General features: G+C 44.5%; 1 protein-coding gene across 1 annotated transcript; it reads left to right on the top strand.

The window, feature by feature from the left end:
• The first annotated feature begins 256 nt into the window (after positions 1 to 256).
• Positions 257 to 8,558, top strand: LOC122393139. The gene is made up of 7 exons (XM_043388814.1): positions 257 to 441; positions 1,218 to 1,480; positions 2,104 to 2,171; positions 3,153 to 3,312; positions 4,449 to 4,538; positions 6,151 to 6,238; positions 8,200 to 8,558. Exons 2-7 carry the CDS (start codon positions 1,361 to 1,363, stop codon positions 8,556 to 8,558), a joined length of 885 nt encoding a protein of 294 aa, XP_043244749.1. The 5' UTR covers positions 257 to 441; positions 1,218 to 1,360.
• The last annotated feature ends 1,950 nt before the right edge of the window (positions 8,559 to 10,508 follow it).

Here is a 10,508-nt window from a genome sequence, read left to right as displayed (position 1 = left end):
CCCGCAATGTTTTGGTAATTTGATTCCATAACCTGCGCAGCCGCGACATTCATGAGCACACTGTCTATTCATTTTTGTAAGCACCAAAGCAGTCGGAAAATTACCGCAGGCCATTGGCTATTATGTGCTATTGATAACCTGTGCTTGCAGTTCATTGGTTTAAAGCTACGCAGTGACCGCTTCTAACTGCTTTTGCTGTCGAATGAACATTTAAAGAACCAAACGTTTTCTTGTGGATATTCTCCCACGTGTTTCGATTGTCTGTGGAAATTTACATGTGATAAGTCGATTCCCACGATTCCCAGTGGAAAATGTGCTCGATTTCTGAACCGGTTGTCGTCCGGAAGCAGTGAGAGCATGCTGTGTGTGTAGTTTTTATTCGCCATATTTGCATTCTGCCAACTAATGCTGAGGATTTCTGTCCTGAGCTCAGCTGCTCAGGTAAGGTAGGGAGCTTAGGTGAGCTTAAGGTAGGGATGTAGGATGAATAAGTTGAAGTAGACGAATAAGTCGTAAGTGTTTAAAATGTTGTTCACAATTACAAGCCTTTATTTATCGAGGGCTTAGATTTTTGAACCTTATTCAGGAGATCTGAAGTATGTACAGCTCTCGTCTCACTGTGTGTTTACATAGGAAGGTACTTAGTTAGATACCTATTCTCTTTTCATCAAAACTGAGAATTACTTGAGGGTTTTGGTATCAGTCAATTGAAACTGTTAGTAGGTAAATAGATTTGTAATGCCCCACCCTTTTGATAAGGTTCATAATTAAACAAGTAATTTGCCTAGTGTGGCAGGCGTCAACAATGAGCAAAAAGCAAAAGTTCGTTTGGGAGGTGAAAAGCTTTCATGCATTGCCACCAAACTGGGTGGTCAATGTATATGATGATAAGCCTAACATAAGGACTGCTGGTGCCTGGCTGCTGGTGCATCTCTGTGTTGTGATATCTGAGTGAGTGACAACATACATCTCGTTCGGAGTTGAGGAGGACGTAGAATCTTTGTCGTACGAGACTCCAATTCCGAATATGGGGGATGGTCTTTGAGCAATGAGCTATCTTTGTCTTTGTCTGAAAAAGGAATACCTACCTACCACACAGTGAGACAAATGAAATTAAATGACAAAAATGAAATTAGAAACACATCTGAAGTGTTATGACAGGTCATGGTGACCTAATTATTATCATTATGATCTTACCCACTGTCTTTCTATTTCAGAACCATTTGAGAATAAGCCAAGCTCTGAGCCAGTCTAAGCAGCCCTATATTCCTGACTATCTGAATGCCCCCCGATGGCTACATATCTTCATCTATAGCCTCGTTCAGGTCTCCATCTACAGCCTCTATCTAATCCCTCCACAATGGACGGGCAGAGCTTCTTTGACCTGTTGGAGGGCGCGGACGCGTGTCTCAATGAATCGGCTGCACCACCGCCACCTCCTCCCGCCGTGGGGTGTCAAGGCTGTCTGCGAAGTCAACAGGTGAGGATCTAGTGAGGTGATGTAGTGCATGGGCTAGCTCAACCCCGCGTTCGATGTCTCTCCGACGACGAAGATTCTACGTCGTCCGGCCAATCCCGTTCAAGGTCAGTGGGGGCTCGGCTGCGGTTATGGAACGTGATTGTCCGGACGACGTAGAATCTTCGTCGTCCGAGAGACATCGAATGCGGGGCAAGAGTTGCTAGTGTAAGATATTTGGGGCTGGTTGGTATCAAAAGATCAAGGCAGAATAAGCCAACAGGTATGACAAGTTTGAACTTGTATTTCCAACATATTTTTATCATTTATTGGAAAATTGGGTAAAAGTGGCACCAAGCTCCCCTGGGCCAGTCACAAAGGATTAAAACTTAAAAGTTTGGTAGTGTGGCAGTATGGGGGATAATGGCAATTGTCGAATTTGTCACCAGTCATTTGCGGCTCTGTCAGTTTATGTGTCTGTGCTCTTCTTATTTTCCGCTGGTGGTACGAGTATCTAAAATTTTTATGCAATCTGAAGGAGCCATTTTCCTGTTTTGTTTTTTAAACAAGCTGTTTGAACTGAAGTAATTTGCACGTCTACCGTCTGGCTCGACTCTAACGCCCTCACGTACTGCTGTTTTCCTCAGGAGTTGTTCGAGCTCCGCTCTCAACTGCGGGCCATGGAGCTGATCAAAGAGAAAATCATCAAAACTGAGTAAGTTCCATTTCTTGTTCCATTTTGCTCCTTTTTGTCACATGTTCTGCTCTTTCCTATTCTTATTTTCACTCGTTTGTTTACTGCTTCGTTCCATTTCAGGGATTTTTCATTTGGTCGGCGTTCGGTTTTGTGTTTTCGTTTCTTTTCTTTAACGTTGCTCTGTGATTGACGTGGATTTCGTGGTTATTATCAATGCTTTTTTTTGTAGAAGATTAGCACCTATTTGATTTACCGGTTTATTTATTTACCGACTCATTTATTTTCAAATTGCATTGTGCTCACTTTATTTAACTCAGTTATCGTCAAGTTAATTATATTAATATTTGTTAGCGACGAAACGACGGTGCAAGCGTTCTTGCCACCCGATATCTGCCACAAGATACGCCAATCTCTTATCTCCCCCGTCCTGGCCGTTCTTCCCATCCCTTTGTTGGGAAGATAGCGGTGGCTTAGAGCCGTGTGGGCGAGTGCTTTGTGTTTTATAGTGTATTTGCAAGGTTGTACAGTGTTGCGAATGTAGTGTGCTGTAAGGTTGGTGCAATGTCTTGATAGTGTGTTGTGTGTAGTAAGGCTCAGTTAAACTGTGAAATTTGATGAAGTGATTAAGCAGTTTGTGAAAACTTTTGCCGCTACAGTCAACTCCCCGCTCGTCATGTTTCCTGTCTGTAGTTTCAATACCATCTGCATATTTACTTTATGATTACATATATCGTATTTAATTTAGTAACTGGTCCTGTGCAACCCCTATTTTCTATTTCCCCTTAGTCATCTGATTGCCGTTCTCTTTACCTCTCTAGTCAGCTGATCGGCCGCTACAGTCAGCTGTCCGCCCGTCATGTTTCCAGTCTGTAGTTTCATTTTCATATGTATCTTTGCCTCACATCGTATTTAAGTCAGTAACGCCTAACATGTCCTGTGTAACCCGTATTTTCTGTTTCCCCCTTAGTCAGCTGATTACCCCTCTGTTTTCCTCTCTAGTCAGCTGATCGGCCGCTACAGTCAGCTGTCCGCCCGTCACCGCGAGCAAACCAGACGTCTAGAGGAATCGTCTCAGTTGGTAGCGCAGCTGCATAGAGACTGTAACAAACACGAGGCCGAGCTGGGGACGCAGCTACGTGAACTGAACGAACTCAGACAGGTGAGAGCTGGGGGCACAACTGCGTGAACTGAACGAACTCAGACAGGTGAGAGCTGGGGGCACAGTTATATGAACTGACGGAACTCAGGTGAGGGCTGGGGCACAGCTGCATGAACTCAACGAACTCAGGTGAGGGCTGGGGGCACAGGTACGTGAACTGACCGAACTCAGACAGATAAGAGCCTGAGGGCACAGCTAGGTAAACTGAACGAGCATAGACAGGTAAGCGAGAGCTGGGGGCACAACTACATGAACTGAACGAACTCAGGTGAGCGCTGGGGGCACAGCTACACGAACTGAACGAACTTAATATAGATCATGACGGATTGCGTACAAAAGTATGGATCGCAAATGCTCGTAAGGCAAAGTTACGTCAACAAATGTACGTAGGACAAAAGTACGTATCGCTAATGTACTTAAGGTATTAAGTAAGTATGGACAGAAGCATAGGTTAGGTATGGTTGGGTTTGGTTAGGTTTGGTAAGATAGGGTTAGACCAATTCAGCGTTGGCTTGTCCTGGGTATTCATGCGTACTTTTGTCCTGGGTACTTTATCGCCCACGTACTTTGCGTAAGAACATTTGCGTACGTTCTTTTACCCCACGCACTTTTGCGATAAGTACTTTTGCCCGCGAATCGGTAAGGACTATAGGAGAGAAGGATATGGGCTAGGTAAATTGGATCTGATTGATGAGGTTTACGGAGTGAATAAAATCACTGCTTTGAATACTGGATAACTGGATATTTGCTAGTAACTGGATATTTCCAGTGGGAGATTGGATAGATGGCGTTGAAGGTTGATGAGGGGAGCAATGGGGGCAATGATTGTAGGATTGATTGTAGGGTTGGATATAGAAAAGATGGAATGGTTATGCTTGATTGAACTGAATTGGATGAAGATGATTGAACAGAAGGAATATGGAATAGAAGGGACTGGTGAGTGCAAATGACTCAAAGACTTACTCGGATTCACTAGGGTTTCATGATTCATCATGCTTTCCGATATTTCTTTACCTTATAATCAGTACTGTGCTGCGTCCTATTCGCCATCTTACGAACCTCAGCTTCTTTTCCTCCCCGCGTGGCGGCGTTGCTGTCGCCGTGTCCGTCTGAGAAGTATTTCCATCCTTCAACAGGAGGTTGCCGTGAAGACCCAGCAGCTGGACGCGCTGATGTCGGAGATGACGGAATGCAGGGCACAGCAGCAAGGCGCCGAGGCCGCCATGGTAAGAATCTTGAGTGTCACAAACTATGGAGTGGTCCCTTACTGAGGATGCGACGGGAAAGTTAATTAGACCTTCCAGTTCTGTCGGACTTTCCTAAGGGACAACTCCATAGTTTGGATCGTGAGAAAGTTAGGAAGAGCGGGGATGAGTTGGAATAGGGGATGGGGGGACTCAGTACCACGGTACCACCATAGTGCTATGCTATATAGGACCTGAGAAGAAGAGAGCGCATGGGATGAATTGGTTATAAGGGGAGATGAGAGAATTAACGAGAGCTAATGAGTGAGTTGCACCAGTTTCTCGGCTTTTTTTAGCTCTGTAATTACTAGGTCGTTCAATAAGTAAGGTAAAATCGCATTTATTTCAGTCCACCTTTGGTGTAACGACATGAAACTTGCAACATATGTTAATTGAAATATTGTCTTCAAAATGGCTATAAGCATTTGGTAGCAGGTCCCATCGGTCAACCACCCCAGCCTTCAGAACTCGCACCTACTTCCAATTACCGTTCAGGCGCACGTGCTTATCTCAGCACTCCACCAAACACTGAAAACCCGCTCGGAAAACTCCTTATTGATGTTTTTTACCATGTCTTTTTATTTTCTTGATTGCCTCATCCGTAAAAAGTTATTCCCGGAAACAGAACGTCTTCCGGCGATCCGAACAGATTGAAGCTGGACGGCGCCAGATCAGGGCTATACTCCAGCATTCCTGTACTGAAAGAGCAAAGCCACCCCCGCACTGATGCCTAGTCGGGCATCCTTCTGTTGTTGAGTGAACTCTTTTGGTATCCATCTCAGGCAGACCTTGAAAATATTTAACGTATCTGATGATGCCTGTAGCTGATTCGACAGAACACTTCACTCCGTAAATGAAGTCAGTCAAGCGAATGCTTTGGGTCTCCATCATCACCTCGCTGATTTCACGGATGGTGCCAGATCCAGAGGGTCCTGCAAGCATAGGTCTGCCTGCCGTAGAATTTTGTCTCTTACACTGCCGTATCACTACCCACTTCCCACCACTAAGCATTGTTAATGGTCATGTGGCGTCATCAGGGTACGATTTGCTGCCGACGCCGGTTTCGAGATGAACTCGAGGCTCACCTGACAAAAAGGCACTTCCCAAACGGAGCGGTGCTGCATCAATGTTTTCATACCGACCGTGTTCGAACAATTTTTCAAACTCCTAAAAACAGTTGGATACGTTGTGTAGCAAATTGTTCATAGATTCAGATGACATATTTTATTTTGTTTAACTTGTTAAGGTTAATGAGCTATAGCACATTTTACCTTACTTATTGAACGACCTAGTACAACCTTCGCTAATTCTGACCACGGATTGTTGTACTCAGTCCCTATCGCTTTCCGAACGCTTCATGCCCACTGTGTATAACGTAAGATGAAGTATTGTTCACTGTCCCCAAACTAAGTTGTCCTATATCTCTTAAACGTGAGATGAAGTATTGGATAATGCTTACTATCCCCATACTTCTTATATCCGTTGATGCAAAGTTTACACCCCTTACCTAACACGTAGCACGCTACTTGCAGTAAATGCAGTCAAGTTCTGCCCTCTCTCGTTTCTGACTATTCATCTCTCTTTGTTTCGATAGATGCAGTACAAGACAGCACTCCAAGAGCTGGAGAAAAGGATGGAGTCAGATCAGCAGGCAGCCAAGGAGAAAATAATCGCCGTTGAAGGTCAGTCCAAGGTCACCCGAGGTCACCTGAGGTTACTAGAACTCATTAGACGCAACGGAACCCTATAGGTCACGCGAAGTTACCCCGAGGTCACAAGGATTTATGAGAGTTCAATGGCATGAAGAGATATATCCATCAGATTTGACATACCAGTAAGGAAGACTAGCTGAGGTCATCTGAGGTCACCTGACTAGTGTAAGGTTGTTTGTAGGTAATCGATATCATATTCGGGTCAAAGCGAGGCTATTTGTGGTCAACCATTGACCTCTGACTAGTAGTGTACGAAGTTGTGTGTCTCAACCCAGGTCAAGTGTGCAAAGAAAGGCCAGTCTCGGGTCACCTCATCAGGTCGAGGTCACCTGGTGTCGCTGGAGGTCATTTGCTCAGTCCTAGGCCACCCAGCTAGTCCTGATTGGAGGTTGATTTGAGGTCATTTTGAAGCTGCTAGTACGAGATGTCCTTTCGGATTCGGAGCCTGAAGTTGATTTTCGTTTCATCGTATTGATTAGGAGCATTCCATTTTATTAGCGTTTGAATAACATCTGTCCAACCACACCCCATCTTCGAATTAAATCTCGTAAGAAAAACACGTAAAACAGCGCGTGATATACCCGTGCATGCAAGTTAACTTAGTTGCAGTCCTACAATAATCAGCAATGATTAGACCGCCGTCTTTCACGTGGTCACTTCCATACGGAACTTAAACAATACTAATGATGCGAAGCTATATGATTTTGGTACCTTTTCCACGGGTGGTTTCTACTATATTTATACAAAGGAAATAGTTTTTGTGTTTCCTCGTCCACACATGACCATTTGGCATATTTTGTAGTTCGGTAGATCGTCCGCACATCATATCTCCGGCTCGAGGTCACCTGCTTCCGCTCTTTCCCGTTATTTTCGGGTTATTTCCGGGTATTTCCGATCGTATTTCCGATGCATTTCCGGTTGTTTTTCGGTTTTTTGTTGGCTCGTTTTTTTCTGGTGTCTGGTCCATTCGATTGTTTTGGCGTCGAAGTTGATGGCCGGGGGAGGGGGAGGAGGGGGAGGGGGGTAAAGCATTGGGGATAAGAGTGGATTTCTTTTACACCTTGGAATGGAGTGGCATTCTCAAAGCAGAATGTTTGACGGATATTTTAAGCTCCCGGTGGTTTTGCCGTGTCATTTCTGGAATTATACTTTATTCCGCATCGGAAGCAATGCAATTGATTCAATATGTGCTCTGGATATTTGCATCATATTGGCATTGGTCAGCCGGATTATATATATTTTTCTCTTCGTTATATTTCTTTACAGCTCTCCTCTTCAGTCTCAAGCTACATTCATTCGAGAAATCGCTGGTTGCTGTGTTATATCAGCTTATAAAAAAAAAAACATGAACATCATAGTCCATAAGTGCGCATTCTTAACGATACTACTTACGTGTGATTCGAAAAAAATGTATGAAAAAAAAATACTTGAGGGGCTTACAGTTCTCACGTACTTACTTTTTTTTCATCATAGGTAGACATTTCAGAACATTTTTATTATATTATTCCCAGTAGTAATCTCGTTTCTACCACACCCAGATTTACACACCCAGACACACAGACACCCACACACACAAGCTTCTCGATATTGTTCTGACGGGGGCACCTGACCTCATCAGGACAATCAGAGGACATCTGTCCTATTTACACGGGCACCTCACGTGAGCGAGAGACATGCATATGCAAGTTCCCACCCCGCCTAGTATTCGCAACGTATTTAATACCCCCACTCGCCATAAATTGTCGTTGTCTCTTGGGACCTCTAAACTCCCACTGAATGTGTCTCACTCTCCACATCACTAACTCACTCACTCACTCTCTCAATCACTCTCTCTCTCATCAAGATGCGGGCTTTCGTTCTTCTCTCTCTTCTGGCTCTGGTTGCTTGTCAGACCACTGAAGGACCCAAGGAATGCGCCTGTGAGATTGTAGCTCCTGAAGTTGAAGATTACGTCGTCCTCTACAGCTTCTCGAGCATCTGGGAGGATTCCTGCGATAACATTGGCGAAGAGCTTTGCAGGAAGCAGTGTCGTGACGACTCCAACGCCCTGGAAGAGAATGGCGGCTGGATGGCGCCGGCTTCAGAGGGAGACAGCATGACGATCGGTGACGTCGCCTGCGAGAATCTCGGACGTGATGAAACTCTGGGCATCGAGTCTCAGCTGTACAGCTCGGTCTGTGACCTGCCGTACCACGAGGAGGGACACGGCATCAGGGACCTGCTCTGCTGCGAGGACGGACTGCAGGTGGAGTGTCTGGGACCCATCACCACCCTGCCGCCCATGCTGTAGGACCTGCCCAAGGACGTGCTGAAGAGGAGGATGGAGAAGAGGTTGAAGACGATGTAGGACGATTTGATGTAAGATAGCCGGTTCACAAATGAAAAGTTAAATACGATGCTGAAGGTAATGTTGGCACTGATGTTGAAGGATTTGATATAGTTCGTACCTTAGAAATATATGAAATAATATGAAGTAGACACTGAAGAAGGCATCGGAGGCAATGATGAAGGTTTGATGTAAAACACATCACATACGGCTGAAATATCACATGCCAAAGAGTCAGTTTAGGGAACTTGCAATAAAGCATGACGTCGAACATGGGGAAGACAATGTTGATGAAGATGTCGAAGGGCTTTAAGAACCAGATGCTGAAGGGTGTGTGGTTTTATAGACAATGGTCCTTTGTGTCTTAGGAGGCAAGGTAACTTATGTTTTGGAAAGGTTCGAATTATTTGTGGTTATGCTTGTTTGAAATGTTTCTCCTCCAATCTGCGTGGCAGAGTTGTTTGTAATTACATCACTTCTGTGAAATGAATACAATAAATGAAAGAAAACTGAAGATATGTTCTGAATTACCTCATTTATTCGAAACAAATATGTATGAGGGACAACTTTAGGCGATCTCGTTTTATGAATAAAGGTGAAAATATTGCCTTTCGTTTCTGACCGGCCTAGGTGATATATTTTATAAAGACATAGACACTTAACCCTCACTCGTATTGGTGTTTTCCCAGTTGCCAACGTATGGTGGTGGTGGGGGGGGGGGGGGAGGGGGGTCTGTTGGACGTTCCTGCCGTTCGGTCCATGATGGAGGTAGAGCTTCGCGGAAAAAAACGAGCGTGTTGCCCGTGACGAGAGGAGGCCAATGCTACCCAGTTTTAAGGTCTTAGGTCATTGGTTGACCTTCCAGGTCAGGTCAACGACCTAAAAGTCTGGTAAATCGGACGTCCTAGAACTTCGTCAAGTGTGGCTGCTTTTTTTTTTGTTCGGGTGCTGATCACGAATTTCATGTTAGTTTTGAGCACTGATGATGTCTTCAATCTTCATGCATCTAGGTCACGTGGAGTCAGGTCAGGTCAGGTCAAGCACTAGGCGTATTGACGGCTATCCATAGTAGGCGTCAGCCACCACTGACAGCGTTCTAACATGTTACGAAAGCACCGCAACTACTTTGTTAATGTTCAAATAGGTGCTTAATTCGGAATCAGCTCCAAACAACTACCTTAGAAACATGTAAAGCTCGAAAAAGTGAACCAAAGTCATCTTAGGTCAATGACCTTGGCGACCTGACCTTCTCGTGACCTTGTCACCCACCATAATGCATGGCGCCAACAGCATTTCACATGTTTGAACGTGTACAAAATATAGTACAACCACAAAAAAGTATGGAAACGCACGGATATGTATTATAATGTGCGATAACTGTATGACATACGCCGAATCTCGATTCGGGCCCGATTTGGTCTCCAGAAAGAGGTCATAGGTCATTTGGGTCAGGGTCATGCAATTTTCAAGGTGGGTGTAAAATTGATCGGGAGGGGTCCGTCCGACCCCCTTAAAAGTGCGAGGGCTAACAACCATAATGTATGACAATTTACGGTGTACAATCATCGCTTATACAGTTTACATACATTCTACGCACCTGCGCTAATTCGCGTAACAGTGATTGCAGTCAGTCTAGGGATTATTGAGAAGAGTAAAATAATGAAGTAATTTTAATACTCAAGACTTTATCCTCAGTTTTGTTGCAATGCCCATTCAACAAACGCTGACAATGTGAAGACAACGTAAAGGCATCTTGCCTCGCACTATACTGTACTCTGTTTGTTAATTCGAATAATGCGAGAAATTGAGGTTAGGTAGCGCCCTGGAAAAGGTGGAAACCAATAAATCCATTCAACTTCAGCTGTTGAGTGCTGATTATTTCAAATTGTTTAGTTTTTTTGGGACGCCATTTAA

Source organism: Amphibalanus amphitrite, unplaced genomic scaffold (genome assembly GCF_019059575.1).
Source record: "Amphibalanus amphitrite isolate SeventyFive unplaced genomic scaffold, NRLGWU_Aamphi_draft 000518F_arrow, whole genome shotgun sequence".
Taxonomy (NCBI): domain Eukaryota; kingdom Metazoa; phylum Arthropoda; class Thecostraca; order Balanomorpha; family Balanidae; genus Amphibalanus; species Amphibalanus amphitrite.
The sequence above is the reverse complement of the archived record's forward strand: the minus strand, read 5'-3'. Positions and strand labels throughout refer to the sequence as shown.

Bases quoted from the DNA above. Each gene is read 5' to 3' on its own strand.
- LOC122393139 (XM_043388814.1), top strand. From the start codon at position 1,361: ATGGACGGGCAGAGCTTCTTTGACCTGTTGGAGGGCGCGGACGCGTGT. The intron at 2,172-3,152 runs GTAAGTTCCATT...TTTCCTCTCTAG, and splicing joins GAGAAAATCATCAAAACTGA to TCAGCTGATCGGCCGCTACA. The intron at 3,313-4,448 runs GTGAGAGCTGGG...ATCCTTCAACAG, and splicing joins AACTGAACGAACTCAGACAG to GAGGTTGCCGTGAAGACCCA.